Raw genomic sequence first — 25,690 nt, 5'->3', positions numbered from 1 at the left:
GTAGTGGTGAAACAAGTTACTGACTTAAACTATCTTATTGCCACCCCAGAGAGAAGGAAGTCAACACAGTTGTGTCATATTAATTTGTTGAAGCCCTACTATTGTCGTTCTCCTAAAGCCTTAGAGACCATAACAGATGTGAAACCTGCACTGTTAGTTGAGAGCATTTCACCTGTTACGTTGGAAGAGGGAATTGATGAAGGGGTTTCTTTCCCCGAAGATACAGTGCTGTTGGGACGTCTTAAAAATTCAGAGACTTTGAAAAATTTGCACAAAATGTTGACCCATTTAACAGAGAGTGAACGTGCCGACTTGGTTGCTCTTATTAATCATCATGTCTCTTTATTTGGTGATGTACCCTCGTGTACACATTGGGCGGAGCACGATATTGATGTTGGGGATGCTGAGCCCATTCGCCAACATTTTTATCGTGTGTCCCCAAATAAACTCTTACATCTGGTTGCTGAAGTTCAATATATGCTAGATCATGACATTGCACGGCCATCATTTTCAAGCTGGGCATCTCCCTGCTTGCTTGTCAGTAAACCTGATGGAACTTATCGGTTTTGTACCGATTATAGGAAAGTAAATAAAGTGACGAAACCAGACTCTTTTCCACTTCCTCGTATTGAGGATTGTGTTGATCGGGTTGGGGCAGCGAAATTTGTAAGTAAGTTCGATCTGCTCAAGGGCTACTGGCAGGTTCCGTTGACCCCAAGGGCTCAAGAAATCTCTTCCTTTATTACATCTGAGGGGTTATTTTCTTATAATGTTATGAGTTTTGGTCTCAGAAATGCGCCTGCAACGTTTCAGCGACTTATGAATAGGGTTGTTTCGGGATTGGAGGGAGTCGCGGTTTATTTAGATGATGTGGTGGTTTTTAGTGATTCATGGGAGCAGCACTTGAGTCGTATTGCAGATCTGTTCTCTCGTTTTGTTGAGGCTGGCCTGACCGTCAATTTGGCCAAATGTGAGTTTGCCAAGGCCACCGTGACTTACTTGGGTAAGGTCGTTGGACAGGGTCGTGTGCGTCCAGTTCGGGCCAAGGTTGAGGCCATTGATCAATTTCCTTTTCCTTCCACCAAAAAGGAGTTGATGCGTTTTTTGGGGTTAGTGGGTTACTATCGGGGATTTTGTAGGAATTTCTCCACCGTGGTAGCCCCACTCACTGATCTGCTGAAGGCAAAAGCCGAGTTTATCTGGACTTCTGTCTGTCAGGAAGCTTTTGAGGCAGCTAAATTACTGCTTACTTCCGCTCCTGTGTTAGCAGCTCCTAAATTTGACCGCCCTTTTAGGTTGTGTGTGGATGCTAGCAACGTGGGTGCGGGAGCTGTATTGTTACAAGCTGATGATGAGGGAATTCACCGTTCCGTGAGTTATTTTTCAAAGAAGTTCACTTCTTATCAGTTAAATTATTCGGTGATTGAGAAAGAGGCCTTAGCGCTGATTTGGGCCCTACATCATTTTGAGGTATATGTGGGATCGGTGTCAGATTCTTTGGTCGTGTACACTGACCACAATCCACTTATTTATTTACATTCTTTGCGGTGCCCAAATCAACGTTTGACTCGTTGGTGCCTTTTTCTGCAGTCATATGCTCTTGAAATTCGACACATCAAAGGTATTGACAATGTGGTGGCAGACGCATTGTCTAGAGCTCCTTACTCTTCTTAACTGTCGACAAACAGTGTTGTCTTGCTTTGCTTTACTCTCTTAAGTTGCTTCTACAGGGCCGTAGTTGCTGAGGAGATTGTAAGTAAGATGAAGTTGGTGTTATACAGTAATGTGGGGAGTTATCGGGTTAAGGTTGGGTTTCATAAATGTAAACCCTCTTCTATGGGGGAAGGTGTTATGAACCCAGTATGGGTTATATTTGTGGTTTGTGTGTTTTTCTTTGTTTGGTTTACAGGATGGAGTTGGAGTGAATACGTCATTAGTAGATGGAGCTGGAGTGAGTACGCCATTATTGACTAAGGAGTTACACCTGTGTTGGAGCTGTTGCCGGCAATTAAAGCAGCTCCCTTCGGCTGTGACGGGGCGCGCTCTCCCATCCTCGTGCCGTTTGCGTCTTTGGATTCTGTTGTTTGTTTGCTTGCTTTTCGTCTCGTCTTTATCTTATTTTATTATTCTTACTTAATAAATGTTATCCTTTTGAGCAAGATCCAACGTGTTGTCTCCTTCTTTGTCGCGGCTCGCGAGCCGGCCGTGACACTTGCAACTTGTAAAATAGGATAAGAAAAGTGTGAGCCGGGAAATAAGGTTAAAAACACACACAAATTGCTCTAAAAAGCTCTTCAGGTTGCTCCAGCTAACGGAAATGTGCAGTCTCAAGTGCGTCATGTTTCTATGGCAACCAGAGCTTCCGCAGTGACACAATGACTTTACCAATTGACGATTGGCTCTTTTATTTAAAAGGCGGGACTTATTCCGCCAAGCTGCGCTTTACACTTTCTCCCATTTTTATAATAAGAATGAACCGTCTTGTTTAATCTTAAAGTTTTGGTGGTCAGACTCGGCGCAGAGAGCACATAAATAATGCTAGCGTCAGCGGCCATGGCACTGAACGAGCAATCGTTATTATATTAACTCGAGTCGAAATGCAAATCTGCAAAGTCGCGTTTGTCATCCGTCACTGTGACATCAAGTGAACTTTTGCATTTTTGGACCCGTGTAGACCTCTACTTCTCGTATCACAGTTCAATGAGCTCGACTATACGTTTGTATTTATTTTTATATTTTTCCATTTTTTATTTTTATTTTAGTTCACGTTTTAGTAATTTAGTTGTTTTTTCTCTATTTATTTTTTTTGATATTTTTTTTATTTATTTCAGTTTTATTTATTTTAGTTTAACTAAATGAAAGTGATAAATGCCTTGGCAACTATAGATAAAATGTGGTTCAAGGATTTTTATATTTTAGTTTATTTCCGTTAACTACATTGTTGCAGTTCTGTTTGACGTTAGTGGCACAAAACATACTCACTTTGGCTTTAAGTATTCTAGCATTGTTTATTATGTGTACGGTTTGTTTCGCCATTCAAGATTCATCATGAGCAGCTCGTTTTGTATTTTTCCCATTTGTATTCCGACTTAGGACGCATGTAGGTAAAGCAAATGTATTCATGTATTATGACATTGCTCGTATATTTTTAATGGTCTTTGGTGTTGCAAAACTTTTTTGATTTCCAAACTTAAAAAAAAAAAAACAATTGCAGTTTGGTCTAATTTAGTTATCATCAGTAAAATAATTATGTTTTGGGGGATACTTTAGGAAAACCTGCCAGGTAGGTATTTTCACAACCTTGATTTATAAATCTCTATATAATTGACTGAGTTAAAAGGTTAGTTCACCCAAAAATTTTAACTTGTCAATACTTACTCTCCCTCATGTCGTTCCAAACCCGTAAGACTTTGGTTCATCTTCGGAACATAAATAAACATATTTTTAATGAAATCTGAGAGTTTTCTGTCCCTCCATTGACAGCTACGCAACTACCACTGTGACGCTTCCAAAAGTTCATAAAGAGATCGTAAAACTGATCCATATGAACTGAGCAGTTTAGTCCAAAATTTTCTAAAGAGACTCGATCGCTTTATATGATGAACAGATTGAATTTAGGCTTTAATTCACATATAAACACTGATCAGCGAACATTAACAGAATGTGTAACACGAGAATGAACTTGAGCTTCTCTTTGTCATAACTAATGTGCGCGTTGATTAGTGTTTATATGTGAAATATAATACAAATTTTGGGTGAAATATCCCTTTAAAATAACCTGTTGCAAAACAACTTTAATGGTGCATTTTGTTTTATATATTGATGGATGTTTCATTGGACAGAATGCATAACACGAGAATGAACCTCATTGGTTCTCGCACGTCAAGCGAACATGCTTGAGCTTCTGTTTGTCATAACCAATGTGTGCGTTGATTAGTGTTTATATGTGAAATATAATAACATTTTTGGGTGAAATATCCCTTAAAAAAAAAACTTTAATGGTGCATTTTGTTTTATATATTGATGGATGTTTCATTGGCAATTTAAAGTTATTGACAACAAATCCAATCTAAAACTATTGAACAGTGAATGTTACAACATATTCAGCGCATTACCATCTGTATTTGGCTTGTTTCATTCTCTGGTTTACATTTCACTTGTTTGTGTTTTTATATTTCATAGTCCCTGCAAGCGCTATGTTCCTCAGATCTTAAACCGTACATCATCTTCATCAGGCCTTCTCCTCCTCTTCCTCCTCTTCCTCCTCAGGAGCGATTCTCCTCCCTGCTGGCCCGAGGAGTGAAGAAACACACGGTCTTCATGTTAAACATTCTCCTTCAGATCATGTACGCTAGCAGTCAAACGTTTGACACATCTACTCAATCTCAATCTCTTCATAAAACAAAAGGTTCCAAAAGGGTTTTCACAGTGACGCCATAGAAGAACCATCTTTGGTTTCTCAAAGAACCTTTTTTTTAATAGAAAGTTTTAATGAACGTTCAAGGTTCTTCATGGAACAATCAATGCCAATAAAGAGCCTTTTAGAGTGTAGGACATTGTTAATAACTTAATAGTGAAGTAAAAAATAAATAAAGGTAATTATGTAGTGACCAAAATATGTTACACAAATAGAAATGGTGCATCCTGGGATGCTTTTTAAATACAAATGAACAGGTTTACATGTATGCTGGACACTTCACTATCTGATCCAAATCATACTTGTAAAAATATTTTTCCAAAAAAAAAAAAAAAAATTGCATGTGGAACAATTTATTTTTGTCTGGAATAATAATTTCAAGCATTTAAGCAGGAGCCTTTAGATAAAAATGCTTTTAACCCTCTTGGTGCTGCTTGCGTGCCAGTTAAAAATTACAGATTTTTTTTTTTTCAATGAAATGAGTGTACTGTATTTTAGTTCAATAATAGTTTCTTATTTTTATTTAATATTTTGTATTTTTAGGGCATTTTATGGTACTAAATTATATGTTATAATTCAATTATTACTTAACTTTTGAGCATAAAATGAAATTTCCAACTTAAACTGTCATAAATCTTGAATGCTTTGGAGCAACAGACTTAAGCTTGGTCTCTTTTAAAGACGACACTTGGCAGATTAAGTGAAAAAAAAAATCTCAAAAATTTTTAAAAAACGTTGCAGAATTTAAAGGAGCTGTATGTAAGAAATGTATTTCAATTAATCATAAAATGGCCCTGATATGTCAGTAGACATTAAGAAATCATGTTCATTTCAAATACTTATATCACTGACAACAGTAGTCCGGCCAGGATATTGTCATTTTAAAAAGTGAAGTTGCAGCCCTCAACTGATGTTGATGTTGTCATGTTGTGTTTTGGCCTGAAGCGCCACCCTCCACCTATCTACCAATCACGAAGTCAGTAGTGTTTCGGCATCCGGGTTGCCAGCTCTGCTCTAGTTACCACAGCTGCAGCTACAAACGTTCCTGCTGGATCCTGCAGCCTATCTGGCAACCTCGAGTCAGGGGGGAGGGGATACACCGCTCTACAGTAATTTGAAAGTGATTGCAGTACCAGTTTTGGCCACAATCTTACAAACGGCTCCTTTAAGTTTATTATTATGAAAAATGCACAAAAATACTTGGTAACGAAATATATATTTTCCAAAACATGTTTTACTCTAAAACTGTGAGAAAATCAAAGCCATAAATATAAATAAGTTGTGTTTCAAATTTGAGGTTGATATCTCAAAAAATGTGCTTTCAGTCAGATATTATTTTGGCGCAGTACCAAACGCTTCCACTAGAGGAAATTCGTTTCCCATTCATTTTCAATGCGCTCATTTTTTACCGCGAACAGTACAAGTATGACTCTTTTTCAAGACCATTTAACCTTTTTGAATCGTCCACGATTTCTTTTTTTTTTTTTTTTTTTTTTCACATAGCAAGTGCCAAAACCTTTACCAAGTGTTGTACCATAAAAAAATCCCAAAAAACAAAACTTAATTTTTTCTGTCAAAAATGACCGAACAGCACCAGATGGTTCAGATCATGAGAAAAATAATAAAAATAGGTAACACTTAACAATAAGGTTTAATTCCTACATTACTTAACATAAACTAAGAACGAGAAATACTTCTAAAGCATATACAGGTGAAACTCGAAAAATTAGAATATCGTGCAAAAGTTCATTTATTTCAGTAATTCAACTTAAAAGGTGAAACTAATTTGGTGTATATAGACTCATTACATGCAAAGTGAGATATTTCAAGCCTTTATTTGTTATAATTTTGATGATTATTGCTTACAGCTTATGAAAACCCTAAATTCAAAATCTCAGAAATTTTCATAAGCTGTAAGCCATAATCAACAAAATTATAACAAAGGCTTGAAATATCTCACTTTGCATGTAATGAGTCTATATAATATATTAGTTTCACCTTTTAAGTTGAATTACTGAAATATATGAACTTTTGCACGATATTCTAATTTTTCGAGTTTCACCTGTAGTATTAGTATTATTATTCAAATTAAATGTTGTAATTGTTCATATTATTTAATGGACCTGAGCTGACATGAACTAACAATGAACAGTTGTATTTGTATTAACTAATAATAACAAAGATTAATACTGTAACAAATGTATTTCATTGTTAGTTATTAGTGTGTCCAAACCTTTGACTGCTAGATGAGCGGTTTGTGTGTGTGTGTGTGTGTGTGTGTGTGTGTGTGTGTGTGTGTGTGTGTGTGTGTGTGTGTGTGTATAATGGGAAAACACTTTCTCTTTGATCGATGTTGGGTAAACGATACTGATCAAGTGTTTTATTCCCCGTCATGTGTCCTGACGCAGCCCGAGGATGCGCGAGAGACTGTGGAGAAAGCCCGTGAGATGGAGCACAACTACGGTCACCTGTTTGACTCCGTCATCATGAACGCGGAGCCGGAGAACACCATCTCTGAGCTTCTGAGAATCACTGAGAAACTGGACCTCGAGCCGCACTGGGTCCCTTCCGCCTGGCTCAGCTAAAACAACACGCTTTTATCGGGAAATATGATGCATTTTCAGTATTCAAGGCCAGAAATGTTCAAATGTTTTTTTGGAGCCAATGGCTATATTCAAAATGGCCTACTATATTACTCATACTTTTTGTTGCGGTATGCATGTAATGCACCGTACGCAATCTTTTTGTGCACGCGCGTATGCATGCAAAATCTACATGTTCAATATTATTTCGAACATTGCACAAAATTGGAATTAAAATCTAATTAACCTAATTTGTGAGATTGTCATTCTCTGAATAAACCATACTGAGGCCATGGGTCAACATGCCATACATATACTAGGCTAGAAATCGTGCACTGTATATTAGTTTTCCATTTCGAACATGACCGAGATGCTGCATATGGACTTTTCCATACGTTTTCTTGATTTCCGCAATGTTGTTTTATTGCCATATTTTGTGTTTGTAGTATTTGACCTGTAACATTTAATAAAAAGCATAGTAATTCTAGAAATGATTATTTTAAACGTAGATGCATATGAAAGTATTTCCATATTTGTGAGTAGTAGAGTTTTAAATGAAAATGCTGTCATCATTTACTCACATTCAAATCGTTCCAACCCTGTATGAGTTTCTTTCTTCTGCTGAACAGAAAGGAAGATATTTTGAAGAATGTCAGTAATCAGACAGTTTATGGACCCCATTGACTTCATAGTAGGAAAAAACTACTATGAGTTTTGATGAAAAATACTTGGTTACCGACATTCTTCAAAATAATTGTTTGTGTTCAGCAGAAGAAAGAAACTCATACAGGGTCGGAACAACATGAGGGAAAGTAAATGATGACAGAATTAACATTTTTGTCTTGGTTCCATGTTCTTATATCAGTAAAGTGACGTATTAATGACGATGTTGAATGTATAATTTGACAGAGCCCAAGCCAAACCTAATGTTAAAATTGTTTTTTAAGTAAAATAACTAATGTAATGTAGTGTAATGGTATTGTTGACTACAACAATCAATCAAGTTTGAATTTTCACCCTTGTAGTAAAAAAAAAGTTTGGGGTTTTTTTTTTTTTTTTTTTTTTAGTTTAAGGATGTGTTCTCTAAACTCAAACGGCTCCACAGTCTCCAGATCTCAGTCCAGATCAGCTTTGGGATGTGGAGGAACGAGAGATTCACATCATGGGTGTTCAGATCCGACAAATCTGCAGAAACTGTGTGATGTGATCGAGACAATACGGAGCAAAATCATTGAGGAACGTTTCCAGCACCTTGTTGAATCTCTGGCATGAAGAATTAAGGCAGTTCTGAAGACAAACGCGGGTCCAACTAATAAAAGTGGCCCAATAATGTGAAATATTGCAGAAGCATTAAAGGCTATGAAATCTCAACACCTCAACGGTGACAGGGTATATTCAGGAATCATGGGAGTTACATTTAAGACCTTTTTTAAGACTCTTTCCGTACATTTTTAAGCCCTCATTGCTACAAGTTTTACATCTGTGACATCTTACATTTACTATATATTGATTGTAAAGTATTGAAAGTAAAGTATCTAAAAATTGATTGCACAACTAAACAGTCTTAGTTTGGGAACGCAGTGCAAGAGAATTAATTGACAAATTAATACAATTCTTTGGTCAAATACACATAATGAAAAGATGGCATTGAAATTGAAAATGGCATTTTAGGGCCTTAATTTTCTTTAAATTGATTTATCAACTTTAAATATTTGTTTTCAACATCATGCAAAATAATCACCAGGGAATGACCATTTACAATATTTATTGAAATTGAATTCACAGGAGCTGTAAGTACACACTTGCACGGAAGAGACTGGGCATGAAGAGGAATCTGGGCTGATGTTAGTCAGGGATAGTGTCGACGTCACAGGATATTCACACTGGCTAATAAAGTATCTCGCACTGGTTTCACACACACACGCATGCATTAGAAGTGGAACCAGAACGCGTGTCAGAAAATGTGCACAACTCCACGGAATGATCACTTGAATTCATTTATACACTTTAAACTCGTATTTTACAGGTTTCTGGTCAGACATAAAAGCCATTACGCTGGATATAAACAGTTTCTGGATTCAGACCTGCTCAGTTTTGATATTCTACTCACCCTAAACAAACAAAAAAAAGTGACACAGCATCAACATATACACAAAACGAGAGCTTCCTCTTTTCACGAGACATGTAAAGCTCGGCCTTACAGGCACACAGAATAAATATGATGTGTCGCGAGGGCTCATTCGAACAGCATGTCCTCGTCGGCCTCTTCGGACAGCATGTTCGACGGCTCTGCGATCGGCCCTAACGCAGCCAGACGCTGGGCGATCTCCTTCTCCGTCCTCTCGCGGAGCTGCTTCTTCTTCTCCTGGATCTTCTTCAGCCTGAGATTAAAGGGTTGCAGGTTATTCTCTGTATCTGCTTTATATAGTCAAACCAAAATGTATTCAGACACCTTCAACATTTCTCACATTATCACAGTTTATTCGCTATAGTTTCGAAAATGGTAATAAAATATGACAAGAAGTTGATATTTGACTGGTTTTGTCCATCCTTCTGTTAGACCGTCTCACACATGAATTATGTTGAATATCTGTCAGCTGTTAAATTTAACTACACAATTAGATAATACATATTTAGCTCAACCAATCACCAAGCAATGCTTCATTTTGTTCAGTCTGTGTGTAAAAAGAGCATTAGCAATTAAAGAAACATGTGAATATCACGTTTCATCACAAATCAGTGTCTGAATAATTTTTGATTGCAAATTTGTATAAATTTTACTGGTAGTCACTGTATGAAGAATTTTTGGGTATAATATGTCACAGTTTATTTTGCTATCCTCACTTACATAAATGAACTATAGTGTCCTGCACACACTAGTAAAAAAATATAAAAAAAATTATATCTGGTGTCTGAATCATTTTTGGTCTGACTGTATAAACACGATAATGTAGCATACTACTGTTTGACACATTCATATGTTTGCATGCACTCATTTTTGTCCATCCGAATGAATCGAATCCGATTTGAGATTCTGAAAGTTCTGTTTTTGTGAACCCTAAATTTTGCTATTTGATTCACATTTTCATTGACTTGTACATTATTATGTGTATTCTGAATTAAACTTCCTCACATGCGTTCAGAGCCTGAGAAAGACACCGCAATAATGTCACTGGAAATACCTTAAATATTTATTTCTTATTTTATTTGTGCATTTATGACGCATTAAAGGAAAAGCCGACCATGTCAGAAAAGCTCCTTCTTCTTTTTTATATTTAGTAAATATTCAGTTTCTAGTGATGGGAGAAATGAATCTTTTTGAAACTGAATCAACTGAACCAATTGCTTCGCAAAATGATTCACTGTTTCGAAACGCCACACGCTGGTCAAAACTGTGTGAATGCAACAAAAACTGCATAAAAACACCTGATACAAACCAGTCGCAAATGCTTTGCCGGATTAACAAATCATCAAATATTAAGAGTCTGTATAATACGTGATGTTTTATTCATTTGAAGGCTTGGTTTATTTGTTTATAGGTTAATCCGGCCAATAAAGACACTCTAAACTTCAACCCTGGCTTTTTATTATAGAAATGTGCCATTAAAAATTCTACAAATGTATAAAACTGATCCAAGATCAGATAAAACCACTGGTTCACGGGTTCACAGAGATCATCGGGTCCTAGCGGCAAACCATTGATATTTTAGATCCGTTTCAAAACAGACATAACGAAGCCTTGTTTAGTGAAATCACGTGACTTCGGCTGTTTTATGCACACTCTGAATCAGTGGTGATTCGCAAATGTTTCGAAGATTTCATAAGACATAAATAAACATGCATGTCTGTATGAAGTAAAGCGTATGTAAATAGAGATCTTATTATTAAAGGGATCCATTATTATTATTACGGGTTATTTGTGTGCATACTGTGGTCACATAACCTCTGCAGTCTCACCTGTAGAATTCCTCTCGCTCCCGCTCATCCAGCTCCGTAACGATGTACGTGAGTGTGCGCTCGATCCTGGGAATAATCACTGAGAGGAAAAACACACAAGCATCACATGATCTAGCTGTTTTTTTAAAGAGGACCTATTATGCTTTTTTTTTCCATGTTCATCTTTCTTTAGTGTGTAATGTTGTAAAGTCCCTCCAGAGGGAGTTCTTCTCTATATCAGTGTCACTGTTTCTGAACAGAATAAAGGGGCGGGGCCTGGTTGAATCATAACCAGTCACATGTCGCACGGGTATATTTGTGGCAATATCCAACAATACATTGTATGGGTCAAAATTATCGCTTTTTCTTTTATGCCAAAAATCATTAGGATATTAAGTAAAGATCATGTTCCATGAAGATATTTTGTAAATTTCCTATCGTAAATATATAAAACATTTATTTTTGTGAGTGAATGCTGCACAATCGTGAACATAAATGGACAACTTTAAAGGAGATTTTCTCAATATTTAATTTTTTTGCACCTTCAGATTCCAGATTTTCAATAGTTGTATCTCGACCAAATATTGTCCTATCCTAACAAACAATACATCAATGGAAAGCTTATTTATTCAGCATTCAGATGATGTATAAATCTCAATTTCAAAAAATTGACCCATGTGACTGGTTTTGAGGTCCAGGGTCAGCAGGCGTAATGATATGACGCAGCGCCTGAAAATAGGTCTAATAGGTTAGACAAACTTAGTCCCGGTCACGTTGGAAGTTACTGAGCTGGGGACTATTTTCAGGCGCTGCGTCATATCATTACGCCTGCTGCACTCATGGTACGGCAGCAAAGTTTCTTGATTATTACGCAGGAATGAGAGTATAGTTCCTAGCCATATCAGCCTAGAAAATCACAACTTTTCATTTTCCGTCGGTCTGAGTACACGATGTAACTACAGAAGAGTCAAGTTTTAAATAGATAAAATATCGAAACATCGAAACTTTTTGGTCATTTTTTTGAGAGAGATGCTAATGGTCCTGTCCGATTCAATGATCTATGCTAAGCTATGCTAAAAGTGGTACCGCCAGACCCGGAGATCGGCTGAATGGATTCGAAAATGGTAAAACTCAACTGTTTAACTCTGGGGGAGTTGTAAAATGAGCCTATTTCCAAAAAAAAGTGGAGTATCCCTTTAATTGTCAAAATAATCGACTGATCACTTGATTTGGATAACATTTTGAGGAGGGAGGGGGCACCACAATAAAATTCTACTTAGGGCAAACAAGATACTCTGCTTCTAACCACAGGTCGATGCTGTTGTTCCAAACACACACTTTGTGAATGTTCGTTGGAACTATAGTTTCGGGAAACACTGACTCGTTGAACTATGATGATAACGACAAAACTTGCGACCATAGTTGGCTAACGATGCTTTCGGGAAACGCACTCCTGTTTAGTTCCTGTCTCTCCTTCTGAAAAGCACACTGTGTTCTGATTGGTCAGCTGGATCAGTGTGTTGTGATTGGTCAAATGCTTCGATTGTGTTTGTGAAATGTCCCGCCCCTTATCATAACCGCCAATTTAGATGGCAACTTGCGACCATAGTTGGCTAACGATGCTTTCGGGAAACAGAGCGTTACTGGCAGACTGGGAAAAGAGGAGCTGCAACAATGTGAAACATGGGAAAATAATGTGCTTTTGAACATTCAAGCATGAAAACCTGTTCTAGTAGAGCCTAAAAACAAACCCAAGACTCTGTAAGAGGGCACAATAGGTCCTTTTTAAAACAAGCCTGAATGTTTACTGTCGTTCAGAGGAGGATCTCACCGTGCTCGATGGCGTTCACACGGCGATTTGTGATCTTGATGGCCTCGTCCAGCGTCACGAAAGAAGTCTGTGTGTGAACGAATCACAAAAGACACTGATTATAAATATTCTGAATTAAAAACAGAGATTCCTCTAATATGGATAGAGATCTTCAGTAGGGACTGGACCTGCAGCGAGGCCAGCTCTACGAGGAGCTCGACCGCTTTGGCGTAGTTTCTCTTCAGACGAGACAGCTGTTCTCCACCTCTGGCCAGACCAGTGAGCTCATAACCTACAGACAAGAAGATCACACTGTCTGAATGACTTTTCCCACAGGTATTTTCTATTAAAACATGAAGGGAACAGGATTCTCTTACTGTCTCCTCCCTCGTGGTAATGCTCGAACACCGGAAGAGTGACTCCTGAGAACAAACACGGAAAAGAGAACGTCAAGAAGGCATCTGACAATTCTTTATATTTGAATGAGATTAGATAGATAGAATGATAGACAGACAGACATTTCAGATATATTTGCAGAATATATGATATATGGATTGGAATGTTTATGTAATGAGTGATTATAATCAAGGTATTAATCAATATTTTTCCCTCTAAATATCAAACGAGTTGAATGACTTCTCTGGAGATTTTACTTCGTTATAGAAGTTACCAGTGTGATTACTGAAATGTTCTTTTCATGTATTCTCTAATGTCAGTATTTGATATCTGAATACAGTAACAGTGCTTTCTATGGAAGCTTGTTTCCGCCACAAAATAAAAAAAATTAAATGATAATTGCGACTTTTTATCTCACAATTGCGAGTTTACATCTCGCAATTCTGACTTTAATTCTCAGAATTGCGAGATACAAAGTCAGAATTACGTGAAATAAAGTCAGAATTGCGAGATATAAAGTCCAATTCTAAGGGGAAAAAAAAGACGGAATTTTTTTTTCTTTTCTTTTTTTCTCAGAATAGTTTATCTCACAATTCTGACTTTATATAATTCTGGGGGGTGGTGTGGCGCAATGGATAAGACACATGCCTTTGGTGTGAGAGACCCGGGTTCGAATCCACTGTGAGACACCAATGTGTCCCTGAGCAAGACACTTAACCCCTAGTTGCTCCAGAGGCGTGCGACCTCTGACATATATAGCAATTGTAAGTCGCTTTGGATAAAAGCGTCAGCTAAATGAATAAATGTAAATGTAAATGTTTATATCTCCCAATTGCGTATTGTAAAGTCAGAATTGTGTGATATAAAGTCGCAATTGCGAGAAAAAAAAGTCAGAATTCTGACTTTATAAGACGCAATTGCGACTTTATTTCTCGCAATTCTGACTTTATAATACGCAATTGGGACTTTATATCACGCAATTCTGACTTTATAATACGCAATTCTGACTTTATTTCTCGCAATTCTGACTTTATATCTCAAAATTCTGAGAAATAAAGTCAGAATTGCGAGATGTAAACTCGCAATTGTGAGATAAAAAGTCACAATTATCTCTTAAAATGTTTTATTCTGTGGCGGAAACAAGCTTCCATAGTTTTCTCATTCAGCCCAGCTTCCAGAAATGAAATAGGGACTTGTTTCGTGTTTGAGAAAGGTCTTCAACATGTTAAAACATATAGGGGTCATTGAAGTCTATAGTTTAAGGGAACAGGTCTCAGTTAAAGCCTATATTTTCCATCTAGACTAAAATGTCCTATCCTGAGAGAAAGAACTTGTTATCTTGATGTTTTGAGACGAGACTCCTCTTTATAGTTAGAACTGGGCCAAATCCAACCTTGGAAAAAAATGTGTGTCGGTGTGTGTGTTAGTCTTCTTGCTTACAGGTAAAGGAACCACTGGCAAACTATCTTCAGTAAAAATAATTCTTTAATTTATTCTAATTCTGACTCCGGGTCTTCTTTCAAACATCTGGTCCTTGGGTCCTAAACTGTTAAACAGTGGCTTCTGTGATTTACACTGTGTGTCTCGCTTTAGCTGAACTTCCCATGAGCCTGCGCCTGCATAACAATATCAATCTCTTCTCTGGCCTTCAACATGTGATAAATGTTTCAAAACAGACCATGCCACTATTAGGGAGTAGCTGGAAGATGTGATAATTGTGGATGAGCTCATTAAAAACAGCTGGAAAGTACAAATGGCATGTTTTTGGAAAGACTGTTTGGAGATTAAAAGAACAGCTGTATATGATGAGGTCATTGGTCAAAAACAGCATCGAATGTACGAGTGTGACTGTCAGATGTTCTGCATCTCGGCTTTGTTGTCTCCATTAATACAGTCTAAGCTTTAGCATCTGGAACTCACTTGAGTGATTTATTACAGTAAGGGGAAAACTTTTCCTCCGACAACAGATAGATAGATAGATAGATAGATAGATAGATAGATAGATAGATAGATAGATAACAAACCTGCAACATTGTCCCGTTTTGCTCTGACCTTCACCTGGGCCTTGTTCACGTTCTGAATGACTGTAGTACTGACAGGATTCAAACACATTCGGTGAGACTCAGGTGTTAAACTCATCCTCTGAAGACATTATGAAAGCGTTGCTTTAACTACCTGAAGTCACCAGCAGCAAACTTGGCCTCAGCCAATGAGAAGGCAGCTTCCCTCATCACCTCTCCCATCAGAGTCTTCGTCTGGGAGGTTAAAACATAGTTTCAAAAACCTCAAACAACACACAAGACAACAAATAAAACAAGTACAGATATCTAAAATAAAGGCATATGTATGATGATGTTATACCTCAATTATTTTTCTAAGAATTTGGCGAAATCGCATGGACAGGGCATCAGCTTTCTTCTTCAGCAAACTACGGCCGGTTTGAGCTCCTTTCAGCCGGGCTTTCATAATGGTCTGAGCCCTGATGCGATGAAAACAAAATACATAACCATATATACAGAGGCTATGATTATTAGGGAACATTTATGACAATTTGAGCATACAGTTTTATTTTGCTTTATAAACATGCATATTTTAGCATTTTATATGTTTTATATGATTAATTGAATATATCCTGCTATTGTAGATTACAGCTATTATATTTATTATTTATTTTAAGGTTTTTTTCCCAGTATCTCTTAGTTATGGTCAGTAGACTGTCAAGCAGTGATGGGCTCACATGACTGTGAATAATATCACTTCCGCTTCTGAGTCCACTCGAAACTACTACACAATTTATTTCACATTATTTATATGAATCCAAAAAACAAAACAAAAAACCGTATATAAAAATATTGTAATCCATCATAAATAGTTCTATGATATCCTGCAGACAAAAGGTATCTGTTTTATGATATATCGTACACTGATAAATGTACAATCAATATATTATTATTGCTGCTTTAGTAATAAAATATACATTTTGCGTAATATGCAGGCTTTCTTTGACTCTTCATCCTTGATAAATTCATAAATCATAAATCCTAGATGACGCACGACTCCAGGGCATTCAACATTATCTTAGTTCGTGCTCTGACATTATATATAAAACCATTAACTCGTAAAATATGTATTTATCAGATGCTGTCACTCAGTTCTTTTCATGCACGATTGAAAATATTGAATCTGATTTGACGTCACGAGCCTCATACTCACATTCTAGAGGGAAACACGTCGATCCGTTCTTTTCCCGACATCTTTCTTCTTTAATTTAAACACTATATCAAACTACTGAGACGCTTTGCCGATTAAATCGTTCAAATATAGTGTCCGTTTATTTAATATCACGATTAAATGATTATAATACCATCGCTATGACCCGAGCTACAGGACGCAGGATTTGAGGATCAGCTGACTGGAGGTCATGTGATTCCTCCCGAACGCTGCGATTGGTTGCGTCACTTCCGTGCGTGTCTGTAGCGGCTAGTGGGATTCACATTACAAAATAACGGTCGACTGTAATGCAATTTGTTGTTTTTGTATTATTATTATTTTTAAATACAATATAATATATAAACCTCAAAAATGTTGTCTATTTATTTTACTCAATGTTTTATTTATAGTGAAATGATTTTATACTTTTTAAACAATTAACATCAGAACGATAGGAACAAACAATCAGTATTTTTAAGTGATCGGTTGCTATATAAAACCCTATTTAAAAATATTCATAATATAAGTATTTCCTAGACAATATGTTGTTAGCCCTGATGAACGCCTGTGTGCCAACGCGTTGGTGAAATAAACAGTATTTTTTCACCCACACTCTGATTATTTTGACCTCTCAACTTCACAAGTGTTGCTGGTGTTGTTAAAACAAAGTCTCGTTTTTTCCTTCCACGATGCACCTTGTTGATTTTTCGAAGTTGCACCAGAATAACCATTCAACACTAATATAACGTAAGTGACTTTTATTTTGAAGTAAAGCCATATTGATGCAACATCCCTGTTCTTCACTGGTTGCTGCTGCTCGCTTCATTCTTTCTCGGATCGCAGGATCAATGGCCAACTAACAGTCGCCGAAATACTAAAGTTTCTAGATATTTGAGGGTTTAAAGTGAGCAGTCTGTGACACCTGTCAGGTGGGATTGAGTTACCTCCACATCCGTGATGGTTCGGCTCATGTTGAGCTCATGTTTGGGATGTTATGAGTGTTTAATTGCTGCTGTCATTGAGCATGTGCCGCACGCGCTCATTCGCTCAGCTATACAGAGATAATGATGTATAGACTGACAGTTGAGTGGATAGATTTACGGACAGACAAGATGAATAAACATTAACTGATGTCTGAATAGATAGATTATTGTATTCTATTTTAACTATAAATACAATAATAAACCAATATAACTAGTAAATAAATAATTAATTAACTAATGCAACTTCATTAAGAAAAAAAAAGAAACGTTCCAAATCATATTTGACACATTTATAATATTTATTGTTTGCAGTATAAACTGGGTCTTTATAGATGAAAATATATAGCTGCCTTTTAAATTTTGGGAGGAGGATGATCACATTTGGGTTTCCGTGTCAACTAAAGACTGAAAATCTATAGGCGAAGTGGTGATAGATAGATAGATAGATAGATAGGTCTATCTATAGGCAAAGTGGTGTATATTGAAGCCAAGGACAAATTTCCACTTGTGGACAATAAAGGAACTAAACCATGTAAACAAATCAGACATCAGCTCTATTAAAAATGAATGCAGTTATTAAAGAAGCGCTAGTGTTTCGATATGATCTCAGCTCTGCTTGTTTTTCTTGTGTAGAGATGCCGGGCCTCAGCTGTAGGTTTTACCAGCACCGTTTCCCGGAGGTGGAGGATGTGGTGATGGTGAACGTGCGCTCCATCGCAGAGATGGGCGCGTACGTCAGTCTGCTGGAGTATAACAACATCGAGGGCATGATCCTGCTGAGCGAGCTGTCGCGCCGGCGCATCCGCTCCATCAACAAACTCATCCGCATCGGACGCAACGAATGCGTGGTGGTCATCAGAGTGGACAAAGAGAAGGGTAAAATAAATAAGCCTGTTAATTCGTTAAGTATTTGGTGCTGTGATAAACAATGAAAATCTGAAAAGCTGTGTAGTGTTCTGAAACAGAAAGTAGCACAGCCTAGCGAGAGGCGCTTTCGAAACATTGAAGCTTCGAAACGTTTACAAATCTTTTGTTTTGAATCAGTGGTTTGGAGTGCGTATCAAACTCCCAAAGTCATGTGATTTCAGTAAACGAGGCTTTTTTACGTCATAACCGTTTCGAAATTTCAATGGTTCGCCACTGGGGGACATAAAAGCAAACTGGAAGGATAAAAGTCTTCTTTTATATTCAGTTAATTTCATCTAAAGGTCCTTTCACACTGGACGCGATTTTGACGCACGAATAATTCGCGCAATGGTTTTATTTTTATATCAGCTTTTTGTGTAATGAGCGCTTCCACACCGAACGCGAATGTGCTGCGGCGGAAAAACGACTTTCATTTTTTTCACTTCGATGTCGATTTTTTTTTTACTTTTGCGGCGACAGAAAAGGCTTCAGCCAATCACATTCTACAAGGACAACGATTTGAAAGACAATGTGTGGCGTAGCATTGCCGACCAACTCGGTTATCATGACTGTGAGTGTGTTGTGTGATGGTTTAGTCGTTGTATAGTCCTGTGCTGTGTAGGCTAGCAGGCTAAACTACATTTGGGATAGAAAGCTAACACTATTATCGTCAAAGATCCGTGTTTACTTTGAACGTGTAACAAAATGTAGTGAGACTATTTAGGGCTGCTTTTGGTATACTATACATTCTTTGTGTGATATCTACAGTTTCTCGAATGATTTTAAGTTGTTACTTCGTGTGTTACATGTAATGTGTATTGACATTACAAAACGCACTGTGTTTAGTTGAAGACACAAAAAAAGTGTGGAAAAACCTCAGGGACACCTGTGTGAGGAAAAGGAGAGCGGAAAAGGAAACTAAGAGTGGACATTAGCTCATACTCCCCTTCAGACTCTCTGTTCTGTAAGATTGGGTGCACCCAAAACCTTCTTTTCTGTCTTTTACAGAAAATGAAAAGCTCGTCTTCACTGGATGATGATGAAGTGTCCATGTTTTCTCAGCTGTCGGCGCGAAAGCTCTGAACGTCACAGACGTCGCAAATTCGCATTGCGGCTGATGTGAATGGTTTTGGCGCGAACTATTCGCTTTTTCGTTACACGTCCGGTGTGAAAGGGCCTTTAGGCTGTGGTTGGAAGTCAGTTGTAGGTCTTGTGTTTCTGCTCGTCTCTTCTCTTTTTCTGTTCTTGTCGTTTCTCTTTGCTTCAGTGATTCTGCTTGTTAACAGCAGGCGTTCATCACTAATGCTCAATCATCACTCGATTAATCGCTTGGTTATCTCAATAACTCCGACACTGATTCAGAGTTGCGTTAACACTGTAGTGTGGACAAAATAATGACCACTGAGTAGTACTTTTAACACTGAGGATTTTGCTGTGTGGCTCTTGAATAGTCTTGGTTTTGGTCTTGACTACATCTCTGTGATGGAGTGTTGTACATTTTAACCGGTTGAAAATCGAAATAATTCGTAACAAGGAATTATTCACTGTGTTTTGACCATGATAACAATACCATGCATGTTCATTACGTCTAATATAGAGTAAGTGTTTAAATGCATTTGGCCCATTTGAGATTGTTTTTCATCTACAGGATACATAGATTTGTCCAAGAGAAGAGTGTCTCCGGAAGAAGCCATCAAGTGTGAAGATAAATTCACCAAATCTAAAACCGTAAGTGGTTGTTTTTTTAAATGAAAGTTAAAAAAAAAAGGGTTTTTTTTTGTGGTTTGAGGATGTTTTGTTGTTGTGCTGCAGGTGTACAGTATTCTACGGCATGTGGCTGAAGTGTTGGAGTATACTAAAGACGAGCAGCTGGAGAGTTTATTCCAGCGCACCGCGTGGGTGTTTGACGAGAAATACAAGAAACCTGGATATGGCGCCTATGACGTCTTCAAACAAGCCGTGTCGTAAGTGTTCGAGTGATGAAGCTGCGTTCATGCCGTGTCGTGATTACCACTTGTTAAAAAGCTAGTAAAACTCGTAATTACAACTTTTAAAACGAGCGCTCCGACTTGTACCATGTGACTTACCGTACCATGTGACTGCTGTACCACCTGATTCATATTGGCATTGATAGTGTTGCCATAGAAACGCATACCGTATTTTCAGCACTATAAGGCGCACCGGATTATAAGGCGCACCTTCAATGAATGGCCTATTTTAGAACTGTTTTCATATATAGGGCGCACCGGATTATAAGGCGCATAGAATAGAAGATACTGCAGTCAAATGTTTGACTGGGTTTGCGTTATGCAGTGGTCACCAACCTTTTCAAGCCTAAGATCACATCCAAAGTCCAAATGTAAACCAAGATACCTTGTTTATACTCGACGCGTCCGCATGAGCGCGAAGTTAATAAAAAAAATAATATCCGTCTGCTCAGGCAGATTCGGCTTAACAGCGCGCGCGCCTCTGAATCCGAAGATGCATGACTTTGAGCCGAATCTGCCCGAGCAGACGGATATTAGTAGTACATCTCATCACACCGGCACCCAGTTTGCGCGTCTAAATCAGTTATATGGTCTGGTGTTCAGTCTAAAACAAAACAGTTGCGTCAAGTATAAATGCCTCGTCTGTTTGAGGAGTTGCGCGCGCAGTCAGCGGAGGCTCGCGCTCCGGTGTCAGGCGAAAGTATAAACAAGGTTTAGTCAGCGGCTGTTTAACAGACGTTAACATAAGGCGCTAGATCCATATATAAGGCGCTCCGGATTATAAGGCGCACTGTCGTTTTTTGAAAAAAATAAAGGCTTTTAAGTGCGCCTTATAGTGCGGAAAATACGGTAATTCCGAAGAAGTGAACAGCTCTGAGTAGAACGTCACATGTTGTCGTCTCATAATTGACTGTTCACAAAGACCCGCCCCCTTTAGTTACTGTTGCTGTGTCCGACAAGTTACGCCGCTCTCACACACACCATGTTCTCATGCAGTGAAACACACTGACTGGAGGAGAGGACGCTGACAAGACAGGACTGAACACGTTACGTTTGATATGAAACAAAGTCTCAACTTTCAAATTTGGTCATTTTTTTACGAAATTTAAACAATAAATACCGTTTTGTGGCTCTTTAATGTGTCGTGAACCGATCACCTCTTCCTTCTAGTTAATTTATATCATCAAATAAACATAAATGAACATCAGAAGGAATGTTGTTTTAACCGCGGAAAGACGTCAGTACACACCGTTTTTAAAGTTCATATCTTCCAACGTTAATCTACTAACTATCCTGACCGCTTTGTCGGACAAAAATGGCGGATTCGGCAGATAGCGGATTAAGATTGGTCAGATCGCCTGTCAATCAAACTCCTTGCGAAAGGTCAATTACGGTAATTATGACATGGCGTGAACGCAGCATAGACAGAGCAGGACTTGAAACTGAACATGAACATTTTTTTTTTTTTTTTTTTTTACAGAGATCCCGCCATCCTGGATGGTTTGGATTTGACCGAGGAAGAGAGGAACGTGCTCATCGACAACATCAACAGACGGCTCACTCCGCAGGCCGTCAAAATAAGAGCTGGTATTTTATTATAAAAATTTATTGCACTCTTCACAATACAGATAGTTCGAATGCAAAGTAACTGTTAATGTTAGAAAAATAATAATTTCTTATTATTTATTTGTTCTTATTTTATATTTATTTAACTAATCCTCAACCATAACAGGCACATACTATAACTATTATGTATTTAAAGGTACACTATGCAACCCTCTAGTGGTTAAAAAACTAAATGAAATGTGCGGATGAATATCGTTCTTTCTCATAACTGAAAAAAGGGATCAAGTCAAGTCACCTTCATTTATATAGCGCTTTAAACTCCTGTTAAATAAATACATATAATATAGTTTCATTAACCTTAAAATTGCTATATATATATTCACTAGTTTTGGATCAGTACGAATTTTTTCAAAGAAATGAATATGCATTAAATTGATCAGCATATTAGAATGATTTCTGAATGATCATGTGACCGAAGATAATGCTGAAATATATATAATGAGGAATATATATATATATATATTGTTGTATCTGTTGATGGACACTATGAAGCAAAGCTTTTCATTAATTCAACAAGGATCAAACAAGAAAAAACAAAAACATTCTTACATATGCCATATGTGCCATGTATGTTTAGCATTATGTTTGGTTTTACAGACATTGAGGTGGCGTGTTACGGATATGAAGGCATCGATGCGGTCAAAGACGCTCTGAGGGCGGGACTAAACTGCTCTACAGAGGCCATGCCAATCAAGGTGTGTGTTCCTCCTTTATACTCGGCTGTGTGCTTCAGTACCAGCTTCATGATCTGCAGATTCTGTAATTGTATTTTCTTTCAGATAAATCTGATAGCACCGCCGCGGTACGTCATGACCACCACGACTCTGGAGCGCACTGAGGGACTGTCGGTGCTCAACCAGGCCATGATCGCCATAAAGGAGCGGATCGAGGAGAAACGGGGAGTCTTCAATGTCCAGATGGAGGTGAGAAGTCAAGTCACCTTCATTTATATAGCGCTTTTATGTTAGCCTGGTTCTACCAGACTCTCGTACATTTCATTTGTACAGAGAGTCTGGCCTCGCTCCATTGAGAAACGTTTACTTCCTTGAAGGCGGGTTCTCTGTTAAAGTTCAAAACTATTGGATCTGCCCAGAGTCACTCAGGATCTGCCATAACCAATCGCTAACGTGTGGTCGTCCGAATGATCAGAGGATTATGTTTAGAATAAGATGTCTGTCTTTTATAAAGTTTATAAAGCGACGAGAATACTTTTTGTGCGAAAAAAAAAAAAAAAAACCGACTTTATTCCACTATTCATTTCCTTCTCTCTGTTCCTCGAGTGATAAAGCAGCGCGTCTGTGTGTTGTACGTCACACGTAGGCTCACTATTGGCCGACGCTAGTCATGTGTGTGATCACATCAACGTCATCGTTCTCAGCCACTCCCTCTATTCGCTGATTGGTCCTACAAAAAAATTGTTTCTGGAAACCTAAGAATATACAGCAGTCCCAGACGTAGTACTGAAGGAAAATGAAATTGAGCGGAAGTACGTAGGAGGGCGGAGCCAGGCTACTTTTATGTGCCCCTGGACCACAAAACCAGTCACATGGGTACATTTTTTAAATTGAGATTTATACATCATCTGAAAGCTGAATAAATAAGCTTTCCATTGATGTATGCTTTGTTAGGATAGGACAATATTTGATCGAGATACAACTATTGAAAATCTGGAATCTGAGGGTGCAAACAAATCTAACCATTGAGAAAATCTCCTTTAAAGTTGTGCATTTATGTTCATGATTGTGCTGCATTCACTCACAAAAATAGATGTTTTATATATTTACGATAGGAAATGTACAAAATATCTTCATGGAACATGATCTTTACTTAATATCCTAATGATTTTTGTCATAAAAGAAAAATCTATAATTTTGACCCATTCAATGTATTGTTGGCTATTGCCACAAATATACCCGTGCGACATGTGACCGGTTTAGTGATCCAGGGTCACTTATAGATTGTTTCAAAGCAGCTTTACAGTGATAATAGGAAATTAAAGCAACAGAGATTGTTTGGGCTTTACAGCAGCTCTAGAATAAAGTTATTGTCCAGCTAAAGTTAGTTTTGATTGATTGATTCACTTCCGTTGCAAAGATCATTAGTTATTAACTCAGGGGGACTAGCGCTAACATGACACCGTTCTAACGGAGCATCATAAATGTAGTAAATGGCACAGAATATACACTAATCTTTAAAGAACAAACACAAGTTGATGATCATTATTTCAAACCAAAATGTTCTTGAGTTTAGACCTCTCAGAATCATTTGTGATGTTTGATTCTTGAACGAATCGTTCTTTTTAAAGGGTTAGTTCACCCAAAAATTAAAATTCCGTCATTAATTACTCACATTATCCATTAACAAATGATTAACAAATCAAAAAGAACAAATTTAGCTGGTTCTGACTGCCGAAGATTCAGTTTGATTCTGTGAATCGGCTCAACCGGCTTAAAAGAAAGATTCATTCAAGAATCAAACATCTCTAATGGTTTGCCATGCAATGTTTGATAAATGTATTGCTCTGAATGCATTCTCATGCATGAATGTTTCTGGTCAGCCCAAAGTGGTCACGGACACAGATGAAACCGAACTGCAGCGGCAGCTGGAGCGCTTGGAGCGAGAGAACGCAGAAGTTGATGGCGACGACGACGCGGAGGAAATGGAGGCCAAAACAGAGGACTAGATGAAGACCAACAACACCTTCAGTGCAGAAATGGATTCAAATAAACTGTTTTTGTATGGTAGCGACAAACATACCAGTGACGTTGCAGCAAATTAACATTTACACCAGTGAAAACAGTATAAAGCAGTGAAAACCAGATTTTTTTTATTTATTTTTAACCGGTGGCCTTTTAAACCGTCACAACTATGATCAATATTAACATTTCAGCTGATTCATCAATGCAGAGTGAAAGCTTGATTTTGCAGTTGTCATTTTCTGTGAATTGAAACATATTTCTCGCTCTACTTCAATCTCAGTAAAATCCTGGAAAGTTGTTGGAAGTTTTGTCTTCTTTTCCATTTCTGTTCCCTCTCAGACTCTAGAAGATCATTACAAATCACACTGTACGACGATGACACCTACGACGCAAGCAAGCAATAGCCGTCATTTCACCGTCTAGGTTAACTATAGACCCGATATAGTCCGACTATGAGTAACCCATTTCTAGCCAAAATAACCTTGAATTTGGTTACATATAATTTTTGCCAAAATAATTTGCATTATTTTATTATTGTATGATATTCCATCTTTGACATGTTCTATGCGTAGCCTGGGCTATTGTTAGACGTCTCTTAAATTTTCACTGACAGCTCGAATTTTGGCTTGTTTTAGCCTAGACGTCAGGGCTGTGTTTGGACGGCTATTAGACGTCTTTTAAACGCAAAATCGCTTGCTGAGAAGTTATGCGCTTGTGGTAAACAAACAGCAAGATGAATCGCACTTTGGTTTTTATGTGCGCTGAGAAAAAGAGAAGGAAGAGCAAGAGGAGAATATGGATGTGGTCATGGCTGGGAAAAAGAGGCCAACTTGGGATGCCTAGTCTATTTTGCAAATGGAGTTTGAGGGGAGTAGTAGGCTATTAAGTTTTAGCGCCATGTCACACTCAGGGTTCCCACGGGTACTTGAAATCCTTGAAAGTTTGTGAATCTGAAGAAGGAAAATTCAAGGCCCTGGAAAGTTTTTGAAAATAAACATATATAGATACAGCAGGTCCTCGAAAGTGCTTGAATTTATTTTGTGCAAGACGTTTTTTGAAAAAAAAAAAAAAAAATCCATATCATTCGCACATAATGTGTTATTTCGCCAACACTTCGTGGCCTATGCATACTAGCTT

At 37.8% G+C, this 25,690-nt stretch overlaps 3 protein-coding genes across 8 annotated transcripts in view; 2 read left to right on the top strand and 1 right to left on the bottom strand.

The window, feature by feature from the left end:
* The window catches only part of LOC311305356 (protein PALS1-like), a 45,092-nt gene extending 37,215 nt beyond the window's left edge, over positions 1 to 7,877 (top strand). For 4 of the 6 annotated variants that reach the window (XM_084432999.1, XM_084433001.1, XM_084432996.1 and 1 more), the window contains 2 exons: positions 4,183 to 4,314; positions 6,826 to 7,499. In XM_084432999.1, the coding sequence (XP_084289125.1) occupies positions 4,183 to 4,314; positions 6,826 to 7,002 (309 nt within the window). In that variant the 3' untranslated portion in view covers positions 7,003 to 7,499. Of the gene's footprint in view, positions 1 to 4,182; positions 4,347 to 6,825 lie in introns of all 6 variants that reach the window. The other 2 variants (XM_084432997.1, XM_084432998.1) reach the window with 2 other exon arrangements.
* Positions 7,878 to 8,747: 870 nt separating this feature from the next.
* Positions 8,748 to 16,610, bottom strand: atp6v1d (ATPase H+ transporting V1 subunit D). The gene is made up of 9 exons (XM_084431767.1): positions 16,355 to 16,610; positions 15,503 to 15,620; positions 15,317 to 15,396; positions 15,166 to 15,233; positions 13,123 to 13,167; positions 12,934 to 13,037; positions 12,767 to 12,833; positions 10,957 to 11,035; positions 8,748 to 9,380 (listed from the first exon to the last, which is right to left on the bottom strand). Exons 1-9 carry the CDS (start codon positions 16,393 to 16,395, stop codon positions 9,236 to 9,238), a joined length of 747 nt encoding a protein of 248 aa, XP_084287893.1. The 5' UTR covers positions 16,396 to 16,610; the 3' UTR covers positions 8,748 to 9,235.
* A 546-nt stretch (positions 16,611 to 17,156) lies between these two features.
* eif2s1b (eukaryotic translation initiation factor 2, subunit 1 alpha b) lies at positions 17,157 to 24,850 on the top strand. The gene is made up of 8 exons (XM_084431766.1): positions 17,157 to 17,280; positions 17,968 to 18,210; positions 19,889 to 19,968; positions 20,053 to 20,204; positions 21,709 to 21,815; positions 22,452 to 22,549; positions 22,634 to 22,777; positions 24,412 to 24,850. The coding sequence occupies exons 2-8, from the start codon at positions 17,970 to 17,972 to the stop codon at positions 24,535 to 24,537; spliced, it is 948 nt and encodes a 315-aa protein (XP_084287892.1). The 5' UTR covers positions 17,157 to 17,280; positions 17,968 to 17,969; the 3' UTR covers positions 24,538 to 24,850.
* Positions 24,851 to 25,690: the final 840 nt, after the last annotated feature.

This window comes from Rutilus rutilus, assembly GCF_951802725.1.
Source record: "Rutilus rutilus genome assembly, chromosome: 15".
Lineage (NCBI taxonomy): Eukaryota > Metazoa > Chordata > Actinopteri > Cypriniformes > Leuciscidae > Rutilus > Rutilus rutilus.
The sequence above is the reverse complement of the archived record's forward strand: the minus strand, read 5'-3'. Positions and strand labels throughout refer to the sequence as shown.

Bases quoted from the DNA above. Each gene is read 5' to 3' on its own strand.
- atp6v1d (XM_084431767.1), bottom strand. From the start codon at position 16,395: ATGTCGGGAAAAGAACGGATCGACGTGTTTCCCTCTAGAAT. The intron at 15,397-15,502 runs GTATAACATCAT...TTAACCTCCCAG, and splicing joins TTCTTAGAAAAATAATTGAG to ACGAAGACTCTGATGGGAGA. The intron at 11,036-12,766 runs GTGAGATCCTCC...TTTTCCTCTCAG, and splicing joins TGTGAACGCCATCGAGCACG to TGATTATTCCCAGGATCGAG.
- eif2s1b (XM_084431766.1), top strand. From the start codon at position 17,970: ATGCCGGGCCTCAGCTGTAGGTTTTACCAGCACCGTTTCCCGGAGGTG. The intron at 19,969-20,052 runs GTAAGTGGTTGT...GTTGTGCTGCAG, and splicing joins AATTCACCAAATCTAAAACC to GTGTACAGTATTCTACGGCA. The intron at 22,778-24,411 runs GTGAGAAGTCAA...GTTTCTGGTCAG, and splicing joins TCTTCAATGTCCAGATGGAG to CCCAAAGTGGTCACGGACAC.